Source organism: Lathyrus oleraceus, chromosome 3 (genome assembly GCF_024323335.1).
Source record: "Lathyrus oleraceus cultivar Zhongwan6 chromosome 3, CAAS_Psat_ZW6_1.0, whole genome shotgun sequence".
NCBI classification, from domain to species: domain Eukaryota; kingdom Viridiplantae; phylum Streptophyta; class Magnoliopsida; order Fabales; family Fabaceae; genus Lathyrus; species Lathyrus oleraceus.
The window spans coordinates 29,728,528-29,751,925 of NC_066581.1; the positions used below are offsets into that span (position 1 = coordinate 29,728,528).

The following is a 23,398-nucleotide window of genomic DNA, read 5'->3' on the forward strand; positions in this document are numbered from 1 at the left end:
GCATCTATCACATTTGACAATGCAAGCATAGACATCACGCCACATGGTAGGTCAGAATAGGCCAACTTGAAGAATCTTGGCGTATGTCTTAGAGGTGCTCGCATGTCCACCATAAGATGCAGAATGACAATGCTTGATAATATCATTTACCTCTTCTTCTGGAATGCAACGGCGAAAAATTCCATCTTTACCCCTTTTGAAAAGGAGTGGTTCGTCCCAATAGAAGTTTCTCACATCGTGGAAGAACTTCTTCTTGCGGTGGTAGTCAAGATCAGAGGGTACTATATCAGCAGCTACATAATTAACGAAGTCTGCATACCAGGGTATGTTACTTATTGCTAAGGAATTTTGGGGATGCTCATGAGGGCTTAGGTTATCATCTTCAATGGTTTCTACTCTAGCTATCAGTCTATCATAGGTGAAATTATCATTTACGGGTACTAGTTCAGGTTTTAGATGTTCTAGCCTAGAAAGGTGATCGGCTACTACATTTTCAGTGCCTTTTTTTTATCTCTTATGTCTAAATCAAACTCTTGTAGTAATAGAATCCATCGGAGTAACCTGGGCTTGGCATCTTTTTTACTTAATAGGTAACGAATGGCAGCATGATCGGTGTAAACTATAATTTTTGCTCCTACTAGATAAGATCTAAATTTGTCTATAGCGAAAACTACAGCGAGTAATTCTTTTTCAGTTGTTGCATAGTTAAGTTGGGCAGCATCTAGGGTTCTATTGGCATAATAAATGGCATGTAATTTTTTATCTTTCCTTTGTCCTAGAACGGATCCAACTGCATAATCACTAGCATCACACATTATCTCAAAAGGTTCTGACCAATCTGGTGGTTTCATAATAGGTGCTGAGATTAATGCTTGCTTTAAAAGATTAAATGCATCATTACATTTTTCATCAAAAATGAATTCAGCATCTTTCATTAAAAGTCTAGTTAAAGGTTTGGTTATTTTGGAGAAGTCCTTAATAAAACGCCGGTAGAATCCAGCGTGTCCAAGAAAGCTTCGGACTTCTCTGATGGTTTTTGGTTGTTTTAGGTTTTCTATAACTTCTATTTTAGCTCTATCTACCTCTATACCTTTTTCATAAACTATATGTCCTAAAACTATTCCTTCGGTCACCATGAAATGACACTTTTCCCAGTTTAGCACGAGGTTCACCTCCACGCATCTCTCCAGGATTTTCTCAAGGTTAGCAAGACAATTGTGGAAATCAAATCCGCAAACCGAGAAATCATCCATAAACACTTCCATGATACCATATAGGTAATCTGCAAAGATTGACATCATGCAGCGTTGGAAAGTAGTTGGGGCATTACAAAGGCCGAATGGCATTCGTCTGTAGGCAAAAGTTCTATAAGGGCATGTAAAGGTAGTTTTTTCTTGATCTTCGGGGTGGATAGGTATTTGGAAGAATCCAGAGTATCCATCTAGATAGCAGAAGTAAGAGTGTCTGGCTAGACGCTCCAACATTTGGTCGATAAATGGTAAAGGGAAATGATCCTTCCTGGTTGCTTTATTTAATTTTCTATAATCTATACACATCCGCCATCCTCCTTCTAAATGTTTTGCTACATGTTCGCCTTTATCGTTTTACACGACTGTGATGCCTCCCTTTTTAGGTACTACATGCACAAGGCTTACCCACTTACTATCCGAGATCTGATAGATTATACCTGCCTCAAGTAACTTAAGAACTTCCTTTTTAACAACATCACTCATTATAGGGTTTATTCTTCTCTGATGTTCCCTTGAGGGTTTTGAATCTTCTTCGAGCGAAATCCGATGCATGCATACGGATGGTCTTATACCTTTCAGGTCACAGATATTATATCCTAAGGCTGAGGGATATCTTCGTAAAACGTCTAAAAGTTGGTTCGTGTGCTCTTGGCTCAAGGTAGCACTGACTATAATTGGACGGTTCATCTTTTCATCGAGGAACTCATATCTCAGGTTCTTAGGCAGTTCCTTAAGTTCTAAGGTTGGTTTCTTAGAACATGGCATAGGATCTGGGGTAAGGGATAAACATTCGTAAAGGTTATCATTGATGTAGGATTTCTTAGAGTCATCATCTTCCCTTATGAGAGTTGATGGTAACTTAATTGTTTTTATAATTTCTTCTTGTTCTAGTTCTCTAACACATTCATCAATGATATCTAAGGCATAACACGCGTCTCCCATCACAGGTGCCATAAGAAATTTTGAAAGTATAAATTCTATTTTCTCGTCACCTACCTCAAATGTCAACTTTCCTTTCTTAACATCTATTATGGCTCCTGCAGTCGATAAGAATGGTCTACCTAGAAGGATTGGTATATCATTGTCCTCTTTGATGTCCATGACAATAAAATCAGTAGGGATAAATAACCGACCTATCCTAACAGGGACATCTTCTAAAATGCCTATCGGATACTTAACAGATCTATCGGCTAACTGAAGTGACATCTTAGTGGGCTGTAATTCTCCTAAGTTTAACCTCTCACAAACCGCTAAAGGCATTAAGCTCACACTAGCTCCTAGGTCTAGAAAAGCTTTTTCGATGACATGATTACCCAAAAGGCAAGGAATGGAGAAATTTCCAGGATCTTTATCTTTCTTTGCTAATTTGTCCTCGGAAATAGCATTACATTCCAAAGGCTTCGGATCGTCAAGTCTACGTTTGTTGGTAAGGATGTCTTTAAGAAACTTTGCATAAGAAGGTATTTGGGTGATGGCTTATGTGAAAGGGATTTCTACATGAAGTTTTTCTATAACTTTAATAAATTTTTGATACTGTTTATTGATCTAGATTTGTTTGAGTCTTTGCGGATATGGTATAGGTGGTTTATATGGCGGGGGTGGTACGTAAGTTTTATCTTTAGGTTCTTCTCCTTTTTCTCGACCTTCCTGGTTTTCAGGTTCCTCTGGTTCCTTTACTTCGTTAGTGGGTTCGGTACATTCCTTAGAAGTTTCGGGTTCACTCAATCTAGGGTTTGGTGGCTCATCATAAGCGTTCCCACTTCGTAGGGTAATGGCATTGGCTTGTCCTCTTGGATTTTGTTGAGGTTGTCCAGGGAATTGTCCTCCAGGTGTAGTCTGAGGGGCTTGGTTTAAAGCTACCTGAGAGATCTGGGTTTCAAGCATCTTAGTATGAGTAACTATTTGGTCAACCTTGGTTCCTAACTGAGTAATCAATTCGTTAACATGAATGTTCTGGTTCATGAACTCCTTGTTTTGTTGGGTTTGAGCGGTGATAAAATTTTCCATAATTTTCTCAAGGCTCAGCTTTGGTGGTACATGTTGCATAGGTTGATTTGATCTAGGGGCTTGATAACTAGGTCTCGGAGGTGCATTATTTTGGATTGGGTTATTGTTTTTATAGGAGAAGTTCGGGTGATACCTCCATCCAGGGTTATAGGTATTCGAGTATGGGTTCGTTTGGGTGTAGTTCACTTGCTTAGAGTGGGTTTCGTTTAATAGACTGCATTCTGCAGATTGGTGTCCTTTGGTTCCACATATCTCACAATCCGACGAAACTGCGGCTACAGTATTCGGGTTTATGCACATATGCTCGACCTTAAGGGCTAATGCGTCCATTTTAGCTTGCATCATGTCTATAGAGCTTAGTTCATGCACTCCTCCTTGGGCTTCCTTCTTCTCAACTGTCGCTCGTTCGACTCCCCATGATTGATGGTTTTGAGCCATATCTTCGATGAGGGCACTAGCTTCAGGGTAAGGTTTGTTCATCAGAGCACCGCCTGCGGCAGCGTCGATGGTCATCTTCGTGTTATAGTGAAGTCCATTATATAAGGTTTGAATGATTAACCAAATTTCTAAACCATGATGTGGGCATGCTCGTAACAACTCTTTATATCTCTCCCAAGCTTCGAACAATGATTCTCCTTGGTTTTGGGTAAATCTAGTTATATGGTTTCGAAGAACGGCGGTCTTACTCGGGGGGAAAATATCTAGCAAGAAAAACTCTTCTAAGGTTATCCCAAGTCGTAATGGAATTGGGTGGAAGGGAATCTAACCATGATAGGGCTTTATCTCTGAGGGAAAAAGGGAATAATCTTAAACGTATTGCCTCAGGAGAAGCTCCATTGGTTTTAAAAGTGTTTGATAATTCAAGAAATATTTTTAAATGTTGGTTTGGGTTCTCAGTAGCGAGACCTGCGAATTGTCTCTGTTGCACTAGTTGCAACAGGGATGGTTTAAGTTCAAAATTATTAGCTGGGATGGTTGGGTTTACTATACTAGAACTAGGTTCTTCATTTGATGGTTGAGCGAAATCTTTAAGAGGTCTTTGGTTTTGATCTTCGGCCATAGCTCTCTTAATTCTATGAAAGAATAAACGTGCACGAGCGTAACGTTCAGGTTCCGCCAGAGGATATACTAAGCTTAAACTTTCGGTGCTGCGAGTTCTTCGCATTGACCGGTGGGAAATAGCCTAAGTCTAAACTATATAACAATAGGAAAATGAAATTTGACGAAATTGGTCCCCGGCAACGGCGCCAAAAACTTGATGCGTGTTTTTCACAAGTATACGAACGCGTCAGAATAATATAAAAGATTGTCGAATCCACAGAGACCAAGTGTCAATCTATCGTTATCTATTGTTATGGTGTTTATCAAAGGCAATCAAAATAGGTGTTTTTAGAGTGTGCAATGAAAAGTAAAGTATTGAATAAAGTTTAATTAATAAAGACAGGGTCGAATGTAATTCACACAATCAATTAATAATCCAAGTACTTGCTAATAGAACTACTTATGGGCAATGTTTCCTACTTTGAAAAGAACTAATTTAACGGGAACTGTCGCTTTCGCGTATTCAGAACCGAGTTGTACTCCCTAATCAAACCCTCTTATTGTCACTTATAAAAAGGCGCACATTGCGTTAGAGTAGTAAACCTATTTTTAAGAAATATAGTATCTTGACTAAGTTGAAAAGTATTATAACCTGGATTCACTACGCCAAAAAAGACCTATGAGAGCGCTTTTTTTGGCCTTTAAAAGCGCTTAAAAGCGCTGCCGTAGGTGGCGCTGCTATAGGTTTTAGCAGCGCTTTTTGTTTACTAAAAAGCGCTGCTAAAGGTTGTCAATAGAGAGCGCTTTTTAGTAAAAAGCGCTGCTAAAGGTGGTATATAGACAACCTTTAAGAGCGCTTTTTACTAAAAAGCGCTCTCTATTGACAACCTTTAGCAGCGCTTTTGAGTAAAAAGCGCTCTTAAAGGTTGTCTATATACCACCTATAGCAGCGCTTTTTACTAAAAAGCGCTCTCTATTGACAACCTATAGCAGCGCTTTTTAGTAAAAAGCGCTCTCTATTGACAACCTATAGCAGCGCTTTTTACTAAAAAGCGCTCTCTATTGACAACCTTTAGCAGCGCTTTTTAGTAAAAAGCGCTCTCTATTGACAACCTTTAGCAGCGCTTTTTACTAAAAAGCGCTGTCTTTTCCTCTAGTAAAATAACAAAACGCTGCCTTCAGTTTAAGCCTACCATTTCAACCTGTAATATTTTTTGGGAATAATCCCATAAACCTGTAAATCAAGTCTCTCTAATTCAAGCATTTGGAGTCATAATTCAAGCATTTGTAATTTTTTAAACCAACACAAGCAAACCAACACAAGAATGAACACATTTGGAGTCATAATTCAAGCAAACCAACACAAGGATAGATAGGCACTGAACACATTTGGAGTCATAATTCAAGCATTTGTAATTTTTTAAAGCAAACCAACACAAGAATGAACACATTAATCTATCCATGAAATTAAAGATATCACTAAAATTATAAAGAACTATACACAAGTCAAAACTAATATGTTATACGGCCTATTTGGAGTCATAACTAATCTGTTAAAAATATAAAGAACTATACACTTGCCAACCAGAAACCATTCTTCATCAAAGTATTCATGTTATTTTGAAACCATTATATACTAATTAATCTTTTCTCAATAAAATATTGACACAATTCATCCTTGATTTGTTCCAACTGCAGTCTCGTGTAATGAGCACACTTGTATTCATCAAAGTACTACATAACAAAACATAATATGCATGATTTAGTTAAAAGTAATAAATAATATGAAATATTCGATAAATATTAAAACAAATCCTAAGTTATAAATCCATACCGTGATTGGAATCTCTATTTGATTCATATTAATGATTTCCCTCATAAACCTCATTACAAAGTATCCGCAATCGATACCGTTGCGCTGTAGAGGACACTACATAGAAAAAAAAATAAGAATGTATAGTTATCTTTTCTTATCAAGTAGCATCACTATTATAAGCAAAATTGTGAAAATTAAAGTACCTGCACTTTTATCCACGTAATGTTGCTGGATTTAGTACGTGGTACTCGAGCTTGTCTTTGAGATCGGAACACTTTTATTGATCTAACAAAATAAAAACATATATTTAGAACAATCTCACATAAATATACACGAATATTTAGAACAGTCTCACTTACGTATCAACTAATTGCTTCATATCCGGATAATTTGTCCATTCACCATCTATCGAATTCAGAAAATATACCACTTCTTTTAAAGGATCAATAGCAAGCAACAACCAGTGACACCTATAAATTAAAACAAAAGTTTATATGGAAATTTTTTACGTAAAAGAAACAATTAAAGATTAGAATAAACTTAGAATTAAAATCTAACCCTGAATTATACGGCCAAAGATACAAGTTGTTTGTACTGCTGGCCATGAATCTCTTGACTAAGTACTCTCTACATGAATCCGGTTCCCTACAAATTAATGCTTTGTTGACCAGGGAGGAAGACACGAAACGGAATCTGTTTGACAATTGATCATTCCCGCGCATGAAATTGTCATACAAGAACCTTCAATAAAAACATAATAAACATTAGACTATTTTTATTGAAATGTGTAAATAAATTGTTCAAGTAATTAAATAATATATAGATCGGATTACCGGATGTATGTGTGTATAACACCGACGCCTAATTCTTGATGCCGAAAAATATGTTCCAGATCTTCTTTTCCGATTGTTTCAGTGCATGTAAGACTCATCAATGTCTAAGCAATTCAAACCACAAATAACTAGAATAATTAGTAGAATAATTGAATGCTAAATCATGCATGTGAATACGCGTACCAGAAGTTTAACACACTGACAGGGACCCAAAATCTAAACCCTGAACAGAAAAATTTCACAGAAAGGTATTAGAAATATGCATATCAGTAACTCCAGAGTAACAATTAGGCAATGAGATTTGTTTATACCATAAAGTAAAGCTGGCAGAGCATCTCTTCTGTATTTTTCTGGAAGCTCTGAGAGCTTCTGTTGCCATAAATTGTTCCACGCAAAGACAACCGCAATGACACACGGACCCAACACAATCTGGTTTAGTAAAACCTGTCAAAAGAAAAGATAAAAAAAGAAGAGAAATTAGAAGCTGTGACTATCCTTAACTACTGCATGCTTCTATAATGCATAATACAATACCTTTAGCATTAGGTTCTGGACATTTGGTTTAGGGAGACAATGATCAAGCAACTGGTACCAGGCGAAAGAACCAGGACCATAGAAAAGGAATCCATAGGAAGTCATTCGCAGAGCACGTAGCAAATCGTGTTCCGAAAGAAGCCTCGACAATACATCCTACAGAAAATCCGTTTGGTTTATAACAAACTCCAAAGTATCACCATGAAATTTTAATGCAAAAATAAACAAATAGCAGCTCGCATTCACCCTCTCAACATGACCAAAACCAAAAACCATTCAGCACATATTATGAAAAACAATATGTTTTTCTCTAATGGCTATAACCATTTGCCAAACGGTAGCACTTACATTAATCTTGACACGATGGATACACCTAAAAAACAACTCTTTCAAACTTCAAAGAAAACACACTTCAGCTGAACCTTACAGAACTATAATTTTACATCAAAAGAATCAATATATAACATCTATGAATCACGGACACTCTAGACATAACACTCATACTAATACACTCTTACAGCGACACTGATAATAATTTTAAAAAATAACAAATGTAATAACAAACTTTTATTTTTAGGTGTTGGTGCTAGTAAAACACTAATTTCATACAAAATTAATCACCTATTACAAAAATACGTCAAAAAATTACCAAGGCAAAATTCTTTTTTATTTTTCTGATAATTTCTATTGAACAGTAACACTTACCTGAGAGGCATTTTCATCCGTCTCTTTGGCTTTGCTCCAACGGTTACTGATCTGAGCAATTGTGTCACCAGTAAGGGCGAGGGAGGCGGCTGTTATCGCCTGCTTCACCGGGAACTGATAACCACCTCCGACGATGGAATCAGGCGAAGTCGAATTAGAGCGAATACGACGCCGTCGAGATTCCGGTGACGGATTCCACTTCCAGAAGCCGCTAAATCCACTCCCAAATCCAAGCGCGTCCATTCCCTCTCGAAAAACACGCGATTTTTTAGCTCTTAAGTCTTATTCTTATTTCAAGACTCTAACATGTGGTGTGAGTCTGAAACAAAGAAAAAGTGAAAACGCAGCGTTTCATACTCAGTTTTCCCTTTCCCAAATTCAATAAAAATGGAAATTTTCAAAATATAAAATATAAAAAGCGAATCGTCGTTTGAAGCATAGGACCTATAAGAGCGCTTTTACCTTAAAAGCGCTTTCATAAGTGTGAAACCCATGAGACCTATAAGAGCGCTTTTACCTTAAAAGCGCTTTCATAAGTGTGAAACTCATAGATGTGAGACTGAGACCTATAAGAGCGCTTTTACCTTAAAAGCGCTTTCATAAGTGTGAAACCCATGAGACCTATAAGAGCGCTTTTACCTTAAAAGCGCTTTCATAAGTGTGAAACTCATAGATGTGAGACTGAGACCTATAAGAGCGCTTTTACCTTAAAAGCGCTTTCATAAGTGGAGACCTATAAGAGCGCTTTTACCTTAAAAGCGCTTTCTTTACATAGGCGAATTTTTTTTCAAGCTATTACAGCGCTTTTTTTAAAAAGCGCTTTCTTTTTGGTGCTGCCAAAAGCACTTTTTGGCGTAGTGATTTCTTAACCAAAAGAGGTTCTTACGAACCAGACTCTAAACTTATAAACGCGTCCGAAAATAGTTTTAAAATCTCTTTTCTTCTTAAGTTAAAATCTCCTAATGAACTAAACAAAGCGCTTTCGTTGTTTTTGAAATAGTTAAAAACAATTAAGTTTAGATAGACGTTGGACGGCTTTCGATCTTACCCAACGGAATTGAAGTGCGGGAAAACTTAGGTTGAAAGTTAAAATAGCCCTTAAGTGCTTCTACGAGCAATTGTATGGATTATCGGTGCAATTACGATCCATACATTCTAACCTTATAAATTTAGTTAGACATGGTAAAGTAAAAGTGCATTAATTTAAATAAAAGTAGTGTGAGTGCGGAAAGTAAATAAAAGTAAAGCGAGTGCGAGAAAATAAATAATTTAAGGCGAGTGCGAGAAAATAAATAAAGTAAAGCGAGTGCGAGGAAATAAATAAAGTAAAGCGAGTGCGAGGAAATAAATAAAGTAAAGTGAGTGCGAGGAAATAAATAAAGTAAAGCGAGTGCGGGAAAATAAATAAAGTAAAGCGAGTGCGAGGAAAATAAATAAAGTAAAGCGAGTGCGGGAAAATAAATAAGATAAAGACAAGTAATAAAAACCTGCTCCAATCGGAGGGTTGAATAAATTGCAAAGCGAAAATGAAAATGGCGGCAGGACTAACTTCCTTCCAAAGTGCTCCAAACTCGATTACAGACTCGATCACATACTTGATTACACAATTGTGGTAATACTCCAATGCGAAGCGATTACCACTTTAAAATACTGAATATATGCCTAAGTGAAACAAAGTTGCTCTGAGTTTGCCTCTGCTCTAAGTTTGGATGATTGAAAAAGTGATTTCGAGTTTCTATTTATAAGCAAGTAAAAAGATGGAAATGACAAGGATGCCCTTCAACTTGAAAATGGGAGGGAAAAATTTTCCTCTTGTGGCGCCCGCCACAAGGCCAATCTGAGGTGCCTTAGTGGAAGTAGTGGGGAACTTGGCAGTTGAGGGAGGTTGAGCTTGGACACGTCATGGCAGGGTCTATGGCGCCAGCCATGGTGGAAGCCACAAGTACAAAATGCTGAATTTTAGGATTTTTAGCTCTTTTTCGCTCCTTTTCTCGATCGGGGCTCCGATTAAAGTAAAAATCTGAAAACAAAGAAAAACATAGTAATAACACAACAAAATAACAATAAAACAACTAGAATGCATGTGAAATCGGAGTCGAAAATACGATAAATTTCAGTGTTATCAACTTGCAAAAGAAAGAGAAGAGGATTAGAGGGAGATCAAGGAGATTAAGAGCAAGAATCAGAAACTAGAATCAAAGCAAGGAATTAAATACAAGGAAGGGGACTCAACCTAATTCGATTACGGCAGGGAAGGTAAAGATTTCTCTGACCCAATAAATATGTGATTGTATGTGATTAATTTTGAGAAGTTGGCTTAGGGTTTAGAAATTTTGTTGTGTGATTTATTGTTTAAAGGGTTGATTGGGGTTTAGGGTGGGCTGACTTATGGATCAACTAGGGTTTGAGGTTTATCTGGATAGGTTTATGATATTTTTGGGTTTAAGTTAGGGTTAGGGTTCATATGATTCATAGTTTCTAGGTTTGGGTTAGGGTTCATGTTGAACCTAGGTTAGAATTCTAAGGGTTTGAGGTTAGGGTTGAAGGTTTGAGGGGTTTTTGTGTTGGGAATTTAAAGGTTCGAAGATCCCAGATGATATTCAATCGCAGATCTAGATTTGACAGAGTCTGTGATTGGATTTTGGGTTAATGTTCATCATTTGGATGAACATTGGTTGAAGGTATGAAGGTTCTAGTTGAGTATCAACCAGAAACCTGGGTGTTACAATGGTTTTAGGGGCGGTGTCGGGGTTTGGTAGTGGCCGGAGGGGAAGAGAGATAGAGAGGATTAGAGAGAACGAGAGAGAGTGGAATGAAGAGAGAGAAGAGAAGGGAAGAAATGAAATATGTTGAAGAAGGTTTCATTAAATACCCCCCCCCCCCCCCCCGAGTTGGATCCATGTCACATCACGTGGTTCATTCTGAACCAATCATTTCAATGACTCACTTAGACCACTATGCGCGCGTGTGTACCAGGTTCCCTTGTTGACTTTGCATCCCAATCCTTCATTCTGCATACTTTGACCAGTAGTCCACATTTAGGCCCTTGATTGCATTTCACGTGATCCCTCAGATCATGATTAGGAGGTCTAGAGAGAGTCAACCGTTGACTCTCTCCCTCCATGGACTTCCCCCTCAGCGTAGGCTAAATGAAAATGGGTCTATTTCCAATTGCTTTCCACACCCCTCTCAAAAACTCAGTTTTATTTCAGTATAAAACACACTCCCTGTGTCTTCTTTTCTATTTGTTTTATTTATTTTATTTTCTTAATAAATAATATCATTAACTTATTTTTATTATTAGAAATTAATCAATAATTGATTAAACTAGTTAATAATTAATTTTTAGTAATTAAGGGTTTATTTTATTTTCATCAATAAATAAAAAATACAAAAAAACTTGTTTTATGATTAGGGTTTATTAGGATAATTTCATAATTAATTTTAGGGTTAAGACTTGGACATTATTAGGGTTAATTAGGGTTTAATCAAGATAATATTTATCCTTCTTTCGCTAATTAATTATGTTTAATACTTTCTCCAATGAAATTAATTATGTACACACACACACACACACACACACACACACACACATATATATATATATATATATATATATATATATATATATATATATATATATGTGTGTGTGTGTGTGTGTGTGTGTGTGTGTGTGTGTGTGTGTAACATTTAATTTAATTTCTAATTAAATTAGTTATAACATTTTTGCAATTAACAAGTTAACTAAAATCAATTCCACACATTCAAATTTAAGTCCTCTGCTCTTATGCATTGAGGCATTTTAAAATCAAATACTTTCTCCATCCCCGATGCGTTGAAAACTTTTCAAAATCTAAAATCAACAAGCACACAACACTTTTCTAGCCGAACTACAGTACTTTGATCTCACATAATGCTTGAGGTTACGTATGAACAGAGTTATAACACTTAGGCGAGTGCAATTATAAAAAAAAACTTTTTTTTAGGTCCCTTTTATAATTAAATCATATCTTTTCTTAAAAATGAAATAAAACAATTTTCTTGTAAATATGTAATAAGTAACTACACAAGAGTAAGTAACAAGCAAGCTTCCCTTAGACGAACATACTAACCCTAGATTTAGAGGAGGATTCTATTGAGAACACTGAAAGTGAGGGGTGCCTAATACATTCCCCTTACTTAATCGACTCCCGAATCTTAGTCTCTCACCCTTAACATTAAGTTTTATCATTATTTACTCGTTCCTTAGGAACAAATAAAGGATGATGTTGACTCTGTAATTTTCCAGCAGCGACATTCTTGATAACTATATCACCAGGTCCTTCAAGAACTATTCCTGCACCACTTCCCTTAATGTTGGAGGCGCCATTGACGGATAAAGTCTAATAAAGGAGGGGGGGGATCATCATCTATGGGCGAATTAAGTTTAGCTATGAAGTCGGCTAGGGCTTGATATTTGATGTTTCCCATAGGGATGTACTAGATGTTGTATTCAGAGAGTTGTACTACCCATGATACCATTCTTCCTGCCAAGCTGGGTTTTTCCAGAACTTGTTGGATGAGATAATTGGTTTTTACCAGGATGGTGTGCCCATGGAAGTACAACCTGAGTTTTATTTCCTCAAAGACAACGACCAAAAAGAGTTTCTCAATCTTCTAGTAGTGTGTCTCGGCACCTTTGAACATTTTGCTTACGAAATACACATGTATATCCGCCTTGTGTACTTCTTGGACGAGTATTGAACACATCGACATTCAGTGACTGAGAGATAGAGGAGAAAATATGAGTCTTCCTTTGTGAGAGTGAGGATCGAGGGCAATGTGAGGAACTCATTTACCTTGGTGAAATCCTCATCACGCTCAATGATTCATTTGAACTTTTCTTTTTTCCTTAGGGCGACAAAGAAAATGAAAGCTTTGTCGCATACACAGGAGAGGAAGCGAGATAGAGAGGCAAGTTATCTAGTAAGTTGTTGTACTTCCTTCACGCTCATGGGATACCTCATGTCGATGACCGTTTGGCACTTGTTTGGATTGGCCTTAATGCCTCTCCTTGTTAGCATAAAACCAAGAAATTACCCCGCTTGTACTTTGAAGGAGCACTTGGCAGGATTTAGGCGCATATCGTACCTCCTTGTCGATTATAAGATGTCCTTCAGGTCATCAGCGTGACTATGTTCCTCCCATGTTTTAATGATCATGTAGTTAACATATACCTCCAGATTTTGTCCTATCTGATGGATGAAAATTGCATTCATGAGTCACTGGTATGTGGCCCCAGTGTTCTTGAGGTTGAATGGCATGACATTGTAGTAGTAATTGTCATGGTTCGACATGAAGGAATTATTGGGCACGTCGAAGGGATCCGTTTGGATCCGATTGTATACCAAGTAGGCATCCATGAAACTTAACATACGGTAACCTTAATACTTGTCGATTAAATGCTCGATGTCTGGCAGCGAATACAAATCCTTGGGGAAAACGACACCCAAATCTGTGAAAACTACACACATGTGCCATTTATTATTGGCTTTTTGTGCTAGGAATACGTTAGTTATCCAGGTATGGTATTTTGATTCTGTGATAAATCCAACGTTAGATAGTTTTCCACCCCTTCATCAATGGCATGCCTCATTTCCTCACCTACCTTCCATTTTCTCTACGTCATTGTTTTGGTTGAGGAATGGATGGCAAGGCGAAGTCTTATGACTTTTATGTATATACTTGGCATATGTGAGGGCCCCCGTGTGAACATGTCTACATTCTTTTTAATTTGATCGACTAGCTCTCGCTCCTCCCCAAACAAACAAGGAAGTGCCTATCTTTGTAACTTGATGGGAGTGAGGACCTATCTATACTTCCATCAAATCTTCTATAGGCTTGAGTCTTTCCTCCTTTGCACCCAATTAGGGGTCCCAACCCCTAGAGTTAGTATTTGGAACTTTGGAAGGATGGGCATCAACCAATGCAAGCTCTTCTCTGGATGCCTCAAGGCTGCTCAAATAGCATTCACGAGCCACTTCTTGATCTCCTCGGATGGTTCATGCTCTTCCATTTAGGAATGGATATTTCAAGGTTAAATATCGGGTGGATACGACCTCTCCCGGGGTATTGATGTTCGGGCGCCCCAAGATGATATTGTAAGATGACATGGTATCTACGATGAGGTAGTTAACGTCAATGGTCTTGGTGTTATCTCCCCCATCGCATGTGTTTTTAAGTTCATATAGCCCATTATTTGTACATGTTCGCCCAATAATCCTGTCATAAATTTGTTGAACCTCTGTACGTCCTCCAGATTTAGTTGTAACTTCTGGAAGACATCCCAAAACAGGACATCGACGAAGCTATCCAGATCCATCAACACTTGCTTGATATCCCGACTCCGATGTTTAACGGTTATGAACAAGGGATCATTGTCACGAGGGTTGGTTTCCAGGGCATTTTCTTTGGAGAAAACGATGTTAACCCTTGCCATTCCTATGGTGTTTCCAGAAAAACACATGGATATGACGTTTATTGCGAACACCTGATTTACATATCTTCTTCGGGCGACCCTAGAGAGGCCCCTCCTAGAGATACCTCTGACTATGGTGTTGGCTTCGTGACATCAGACCTTGTTAGTCATCTCCATAAAAGGGGATGGAATAGTTAGAGGGAAATGTGTGGCTCAAGTTAGTTTTATCGGGGACCAATGGTGGGCGGCACTATACTGGTAAAAAAGTACAAATGTGTACTCCCCCTGCAAGGGCAGGGAGGCACAAATGCCTTAGTAGGTGTATAACACATTTGGGTGGTGAGGACTTGCTCACAGCGGCGAGAAGCCTTGTACGGTGGTTTTTTAGACTATTTTAGTGACCAACCCATGTGAGGTGAGAGGTTATATTGGCAGTCTGTGCTACAAGAGTTACATGAGGGCGGTTACGATAGTCGTGTGTCATGGTTACAAGGAGTGTGATGCTCTTTTATGTAGTAGAATATGGGTATGAATTAGAGTTTGTCCTCTTTCCATTTGAAGGATGGTGCATTTATAAGGGTCTCTAAGACCTAATATTTCCTTGGGAAATGCCACCGCCCACATGGGTTAGTAACGACTCTTACTTTCATCGTTATTTTCGTCTTATCCAAGACACGTCTTATCCCATATTTTCCTCGAGTATGGGTGATGGAAGACTCACGGGCGAGGTAATATCTTCCTATATGCGAACTTTCGTCGTCGCCTCTTCTAAGGAGGTCCTAGGGCGTAGCCCTAGGCAAGGCCTTTTGTAAATATAACACAATAATTTTCCTATTTTTTGTGCGCTTTATATTCCATCTTTCTTACTTTGTAATCAATTTTTTCCTTTAATTTATAAGTCTTTTTTTCCATAATATATGAATTTTATTTTCTTATCTATCTTATGTGATAAAGCCTGAAAAAACTGGGCGGGGCGGGACGAGCATAGTTGAGGGTGCATGCATAAAATTGGCCCGTACCGCAAAAAAATGAGGGTGGGGCAAGGAGGGCCCGCATGCACTCTATATTTTAAGCCTAAAATTATAAAAAATTATGTTAATGTTCGGCCCCACAAAAGCCCAAAAAGTGAGACGAGCAGCGCGAGTATATTAAAGGGTGTGAGTCTAAAACCTTGAATTTTCTCGCGAAAAAGTGCAGGCAAAACGGACATGTCCGACGGGTCGGACCCATTTTGCCACCCTTATAGGGTGGCAACAATTTTTGGCTAACATAATCAACAAAGGAAGGGATATCATGACATACTAGCTCAAAATGTTTCAAATATTGCTCATATCAAACACTCTATTTGAATACATGATCTTATTACATAAGTACATCACATGATCTTGTCTATTAACCTCAACAAACTCCTTATACTTTGCACCAATAGTTTTCGTAACATGGATAATATACATAAGAGGTGGACCGAGGATGAGAAAATAACTTCAATGACATTCATCGGGGCAAGTTCCCGATCAATCACCATGACCTTGGGAAACAATTTCTCAGATGTGAACAACTCATCAGCTTCTCCAGTGCCCCATGTGAAATTTGACTCCCTTTCATGTTCTAAGTAAGCAAACCCAACAGAGAATGTCAACTTAGTTCATGTAACACCAACATCTCAAGTAGTGATAGCATATACCTATTTGTTTTATATGTGCAATCAAAGATCAAAACCAAATAAAATATATTAAAAAAACTTCACTAAATCAATATGTGTCCAAAATATATCACCCACAATGTTAAAATCATGTATGTTTCTAGCCTAGCACAAATACTTCTCATTATGAATTAATCTCAACAAATATTGGATTTCAGTGAATGAACCTTTAATAGTAAACATGTATCTAACTTTGACTTTATATATTTTCTTGACACTTGTTAGATTCTCAACATTCGTATATTTCAATGCACTTATTATGTACCTCGACGCCATGTTGTACTTTGTCATATCATTCACAAACTATCTTTCTTCAAATCTTAGACAATTTAGTGTGTCGCAGCCGTCTAAATCCTCAGCTAAACGGTGATTATGAATTTCACATCTAATTTATGTTCCAACCATAATCACTTGACACATGAACTTAATTCTTAACTTCTAATTTCCCTTTGTTATTGTAATGAAAAGGTCGTTATTGATATTTTGAAATTACGAAGGATCATTACTTACCTTCTAATATTATGTAAATAAGTCATGTACAATTTGAGAGGTGTGACTCAAGGATCATTCTCACAAGACCAAAACAAGAAGCCCATGTCAAATAATTTGGGATTAATTTTTCTTAAAAAATAAATAAATAAAAAAGTTTCAAAACCCATTTTTCATTAAAATGAAAAAAGTAGAATAGAAATAGAATGGGTTACCTTATCCAAGCGTGTTTCCATCCCAACGGCATATTACGATGCTATGCTATCATCCACTCCTCAATTCAACTTCCCTGTCACTACAACCACCTTCCGTCAGTTAAACTAAACTCTAACAATGGCTTCCACGTTTCATCTCTCAACTCCTTTCTCTCAAATCCACCCTCTCAAACCCAAACCCAAACCCTCCCTCTTCCACCTCTCCAAAACCCATCTCTCCCACAATCTCAAACCCATCCACCCTCGAAAATTCACCATTAACTCCACCGACATTTCAAAAGAAGAAGAACAACAGCAACAACAAACTTCACCCGATTCCGAAAAGCTTCGCCTGGAAGAGAAATTCGCTGTGTTGAACACCGGAATCTACGAATGTCGTTCATGTGGGTATAAATACGATGAAGGTGTTGGTGACCCTTCGTATCCCATTCCTCCTGGTTATCAGTTCGAGAAGCTTCCAGATGATTGGAGATGTCCTACTTGTGGTGCGGCGCAGAGTTTCTTTGAGAGCAAAAGTGTTGAGATTGCTGGGTTTGCTCAGAATCAACAGTATGGACTTGGTGGAAATTCTCTTACTTCTGGTCAGAAAACTGTGCTTATTTATGGTACTTTGTTGTTTTTCTTTGGGCTTTTTCTTAGTGGCTACTTCATACAATAGTTATTATTATCATTCTTTTTTGTTTCTGAATTTGTGTTGGATTTTATGCTTTGTTGGTCACAAGTGTATGTAATGTTGTCAATACTCAATAGTAAGAGCCAAGTATGAGGGTTATCAAACAATCATCTTACACATTACAAACCATTTCCTCTATAGAAATATGTCTATGGAAGGAAATTGGTATTGCAATACTGCAATTCAATCATTCTCTTAGAAACTGAAACTTCCTCTCTCTCTCTATGCTTGCAATTCAATCATCCTTTGACTATGGTTGATTTGTTGTCTACAAGCAAATATCATGTTGTGTCCTAGGTATCTTCAATTCATCTAGCAATGTTCCTATTGGAGCCTTGCAATAGGAGTCAAAATAGCTAAACACTACTTTAATTCTTTGTTATTTTATAGTTAGCAGGATCCTATGATCAGTTGCACATAATTTCACATATATCTTACTCTCTTCTTAAAATAAAAGTTATAAAAGTTTTTTAAAGTTGTTGCACACAAATTAAAAATAATAATGAATGAAAGAATAAATGTAATAATTTTGTAAAATTGTGCTTAATTGTTATTAGTTACACATATATTGTCATAAATATATAGTGAGATTTAATGACCGGAGAGGAATGTAAACAATATTAATTAGGGATAAAATTGGTACAAATGAACTAATGTTGCATTGAGAAAGTAGAGAGACACTTATTTCTGGATATTTTTTATATTAAAAAGACATTTATTTTGAGACAGAGGAGTAATTCTTTTAGCAGCTTTTAGATATGATACCTTGGTTGCTCTATGAATATGCTGATTGAAAAAGTATCTTAGCGAACTATGATTTGTTTGAAGAAAATGGCATTCACAAGCTCCTCGTTATCTTCTTAGCCATGTCTAGCTCCATATTCAATAGATGTAACAAATATATTGCAATTGACTATGTTGAATTTTTTAACACATCTTTTGCATATTTCTTCTAATGCAAGAAAACTCTTTTGCTTGTGTTTTTGAATTATATTCTCAAAAAGTAGGATAGATTTCCAACCAATGGTTTAAGTACTAAATTCTTAAAAAATTAAACGAAAACAACTTAATGGAAAAATCACTTAAATCTCAAATTGGGGCAAACAGTATACGGGGTTACAGTTCATATTTCTAACACAATCACGTGATCCTTATTACATTTATTACGAGAACTTTGCATAAATTATAGAATATAGATAAAATTGGGCACTACCTGTTTTTGCTAGCGCATTGCCCCTATCGACGACGAATAATCTGTCGGCTTTTGCATCGTCCGGTTATTCTTTGACGAGTCGTTACTTTTGCCTAACTATATGTTTTCTCAAATTCTTCCAAGAGCTTTTGTTGTTTTGGATTAGGTTGTTTAAAAATTTGTGCTCTGATATCGACACATATCCTTTCAGACTACGGTTGATACTTAAGAACCACTTATTTTCGTAACGAAGTTGAAATGCAAGAACTCATATTATAAAATAAGTTTAAATAAAATACTCGCAATCGATAGTAACAGATCATATGATAAGTCATGAAATAATCCCCATAACCCCTAGTCCCTAGAGAACTATTCATTCATGATCGCAATGGTATTCATCATCAAACTCATAACAATCAATCACAACAGATGAATAATATAAGGAAAATGAATTATAAAACCTAAATCATGAATAAACTTTGTTCCACAAATTGCACTCTTGAAGACTTGAGTTGCAAGAAAAATAGAACAAAAGATACATAGAAACTAGGAATGAAATTTGGAATAAAAATTGGGATCCTAAACTCATAACAGACCATGAGTTTTATAGAAAAATAGTAAAAGTGCATAATATCTTTAGTTTGATGAGAATTATTCATATTTGAGACAAATCAAATATTGCCTAAGAACCACAATTAAGAGAGAATCAACCTAATTAAGAAAACAAAACAATTGTGACAACTTTCGCTCGCCTCCCTGCTATGGCCCATGGCAGCCGCTACAGGTGGTTGTAGCAGGCCTCTGACTTTAGTACTAGGAAGCTTTCAGTGGGGCATCTAGGGCTTCTGCTGCTATGGTCCGTAGCAGCTGTTACGAGTGGTCGTAGCAACCCCCTCGTTTTTGTATGGGAAAAATGTCTTTTTGTCGTTTTGTCTCGTTTTGCTTGTCTTTGATCTCTCTTGTCTTGGATGCTCATTAGACCATGAAATTAGCAAGAAAGCACAAACCAAAGCATAAAACAAGATAATTGCTAGTAAATCGAACAAAATGTAGTAAAATACTAAAGGAAAATCTACTAGAAATAACGATGCAAAGACCACTTATCAATGTTAAATGTAATTTACTTCAAATTCATTTGCATTTCATTTGAATATGTATTTGTGTTTAGTTTAAGTTTGAGTTTCATTTGGGTCATTGTATAAAACTCAAATGAAGTTGCATTTGTAACAGAATTGAACTTTTGCAATTTTGAGTTTGAAAGTTAGTGACGCAATTATCTCTCTCTGCATCTGTTCATCATCTTCTTCATTCTTGTGCATTATTAAAGTAGTTTAGGTGTTAACTCCAACAATTAGAATAAATTTTAAAATAAAGAGAGAGAGAGAGAGAGAGAGAGAGAGAGAGAGAGAGAGAGAGAGAGAGAGAGAGAGAGAGAGAGAGAGTATTGTGAAAATGATGTCGAAATTATAAAGTATAATTGATTTCTTGATCGGTAAGAAACCTACAAGGATAGAAAAGAAGAAAACAATAACACAATGAATTTGGTTATAAACTGATATTCTTTACTTTCTCTTTGAAACAAGATTACAAGTGTTATAGAATAGCAAATAACCTCTCTCACCCTAATTAGGTTTTGCTTTATGCAATGATGAGAGACTAGTATGTTATTTATAAGAAAACTAACATACTAAATTAATGGTCTTTTAGACACAAGTCCATTAAACAAGCTAACTTATAGAATAAGCTAACTTAAATAATTTGGCACAACAAACAAGCCTAATTTGAAATGCTAACAATCCTAACATACCTCGACTATAGCATGTGAACAGACTTCGACGACATGCTAAGGTCATGTCGAATTGTCGAACCAAGAAGTTACCCTTCGACCATACTAGAGTTCGATCCAATATCTCACGAATCTCCACCTTGGAACAAACTCTATAACATCATGGGAACAAACTAGCTTTCTTCATGCAGCTTTATCAACTGCATACAATGGAAAAAACTTATAACTTTGTAATGTCTTGGTGATCATATCAGCAGCATTGTGCTCTGTCGAAACCTTCAACACTTGGACTTCTCCACGCTCAATTACCCCTTTGACGAAATGCAGCCTCACATCATTGTGCTTGGTTCTCTCATGATAGGATGAATTCTTCGACATGTGTATAGCACTTTGATAATCACATTTAACAGTGATAACTCGACCTTGAAGTTTTAGTTCCTTAGGAAAAAATTCAAGTCACAATGCTTCTTTCACAGCTTCGATGAGGGCGATATATTTCGCTTCAGTGGTTGATAAGGCAACAACCTTCTAAAGTGTTTCTTTCCAACTAATTGTTGTGCCAAACATAATGAACACATATCCAGAAATAGATTTTATGGAATCCATACAACTTGCATAATCAGAGTCGACATACCCTTCGATTTATGCTTTATGATTTTCACCACATGTTCCACCATAAATCAGGACTCTGTTCAGAGATCAATTTATGTACCTTAGAATCCACTTCAATGCTTGTCAAGGAGCCTTTCCAGGATTCACCATGTACATGCTTATAAGACTTACTGCATATGTTATGTCGGGTCTAGTACAGACCATAACATATATCAAAGAACCTACTATGTTAGCATATGGGATGCTATTCATATAAGCTCTTTCGACCTCGGGTACTGGGACACTGATTTGTACTCAACTTGAATTGAGGGTTTGTCGGAGTCACACTAAGCTTTGAATTCGACATACCAAACTTGTCGAGAATCTTCCGTAGGTATGTCTCTTGAGATAAGCATAATTTTGACTACTTTCTGTCTCTTCGGATGTCAATCCCAAGAATCCTGGATGCTGCTCCCAGATCCTTCATATCGAACTCCTTATTGAGTTCAGCCTTCACCTTCATTACATCCTCGACATTGTTGCTTGCTATGAAAATATCATCCATATAAAGCAACAAAATAACAAATTAATTTCCAGGTTGAAATCTGAAGTAAACACAGTGGTCGAACTGACTTCTAATGAAATCTATGTGTGTCATGAACTTGTTGAATATCCTATTCCACTGTCGAGGAGATTGTTTCAGTCCATATAAAGATTTATTCAGCTTACACACATAATCTTCCTTACTTGAAAATAAAAAATTGATGTTGGTATTTAATGTCACGTAAGAAAGCCATTTGTCATCAACGATGAGTTAATGTGAGCAAAAAGTCTAACTTGGATGCCTAGTCATCAGCAATTAACATTTTTTTAACAAAACCTAACAGAAATGACCTCGTTGACTAGCGAAAAATGTTTTTCAGGACCAAATAGTTACGATTATAAACTAAGGGACCAACATAAAACTATAAATTAAATTAAATGACCACGAGTCTAACTAGCCCTTTAAGTTTTTATGCTAATAGATTAAAAAAAATTGATCAATTTCATATATTTCTTTGGACCGGCCAGTTTCACAAGTTCCTGGTTCAAATGGTTTAAAATAGTTCAATCCATTGTTTTTATGATTTTATACCAACTTTGGCCCATCAACAATTTTACAAAGTTGACCGGATCGGATTCAATGTTGGTTTCCAATTGAACCATGGTCTGATTTTTAACACATTTCATATAAGGTTTTTCTAAATTTGAGCACTTTCTTGACCTTTGAGCTCAAATCTTTATGGTTGGCTCACATAGACATACTCGTATAATGGTTAACTCATAAATGTTGACTTTACGTCAAGCAATGGGCATCACAATTTTAATTGTTTCAAATCATGTTATTGGTTCAAATGTCTCATTGAAGTCAAGACCATGTCTTTGTAAGAAACATCTTGTTATTCACTCTTCATTCAAACATTTCATCAAACATTTGGTGTGCACACTTCATTTCAACATTTCCCATGGCTTCAAAGCTCTCTAAGTCTAAGAGTAATGATAAGGGTAAAAACAAGGCTACTACCTCTACTATTGCTGCTGAAAATCCATTAACTTTGGTTTCCAAGAAGTATGCCAAGGATTTTGAGTTAAAGCATCAAACTCGTCTTATAGTGAAATAATTTGTGTGGAAGCCGGTTACGGTTGGTTGCTTAGATATATCTGATGTTGTTAAACTTGTTGAGCATCAACAAATTGGCTATTTGCTATAACTTGCTCAGGATTACAATGAGGATCTTATTAATGTATTTTACTCAGGGCTACATGAAATGCAAGGTTCTTGCTTCAGTTTTTCGATAGGTAACAAAGTTTATCATTTTACTAATGATTTGAGGAAAACCTTGTTTGGTATTACTGTGGGTGATACTGATGAGGATGACGAGGTTGATTTGTTGGTAACCGATCTTTACACTCATGTAAATTTTGGTTGGGGTGTTCATGTGAATGAGCTACTCAAGGTTGCTCGTGTCGAGGACTGTTATGATCCTATTACCATTGGTCAATTAAAGATGATGCCAAGAATTCGGTTATGTGTGGTATCTCATATCTTGTGGAAAAGAATAGCGGT

At 36.8% G+C, this 23,398-nt stretch overlaps 2 protein-coding genes and 1 non-coding gene across 3 annotated transcripts; 2 read left to right on the forward strand and 1 right to left on the reverse strand.

Moving 5' to 3' along the window:
- Window positions 1-3,825: 3,825 nt before the first annotated feature.
- LOC127133479 (small nucleolar RNA R71) lies at window positions 3,826-3,932 on the forward strand. Its single transcript, XR_007807451.1, has one exon. It is a non-coding gene; the product is annotated as a small nucleolar RNA R71 (small nucleolar RNA).
- Window positions 3,933-7,038: 3,106 nt separating this feature from the next.
- LOC127132286 (uncharacterized) lies at window positions 7,039-8,557 on the reverse strand. The gene is made up of 4 exons (XM_051061197.1): window positions 8,187-8,557; window positions 7,482-7,637; window positions 7,259-7,391; window positions 7,039-7,170 (listed from the first exon to the last, which is right to left on the reverse strand). Exons 1-4 carry the CDS (start codon window positions 8,427-8,429, stop codon window positions 7,109-7,111), a joined length of 594 nt encoding a protein of 197 aa, XP_050917154.1. The 5' UTR covers window positions 8,430-8,557; the 3' UTR covers window positions 7,039-7,108.
- An 8,533-nt stretch (window positions 8,558-17,090) lies between these two features.
- Window positions 17,091-17,924, forward strand: LOC127132287 (uncharacterized). The gene has a single exon (XM_051061199.1). The coding sequence runs from the start codon at window positions 17,168-17,170 to the stop codon at window positions 17,705-17,707; it is 540 nt and encodes a 179-aa protein (XP_050917156.1). The 5' UTR covers window positions 17,091-17,167; the 3' UTR covers window positions 17,708-17,924.
- The last annotated feature ends 5,474 nt before the right edge of the window (window positions 17,925-23,398 follow it).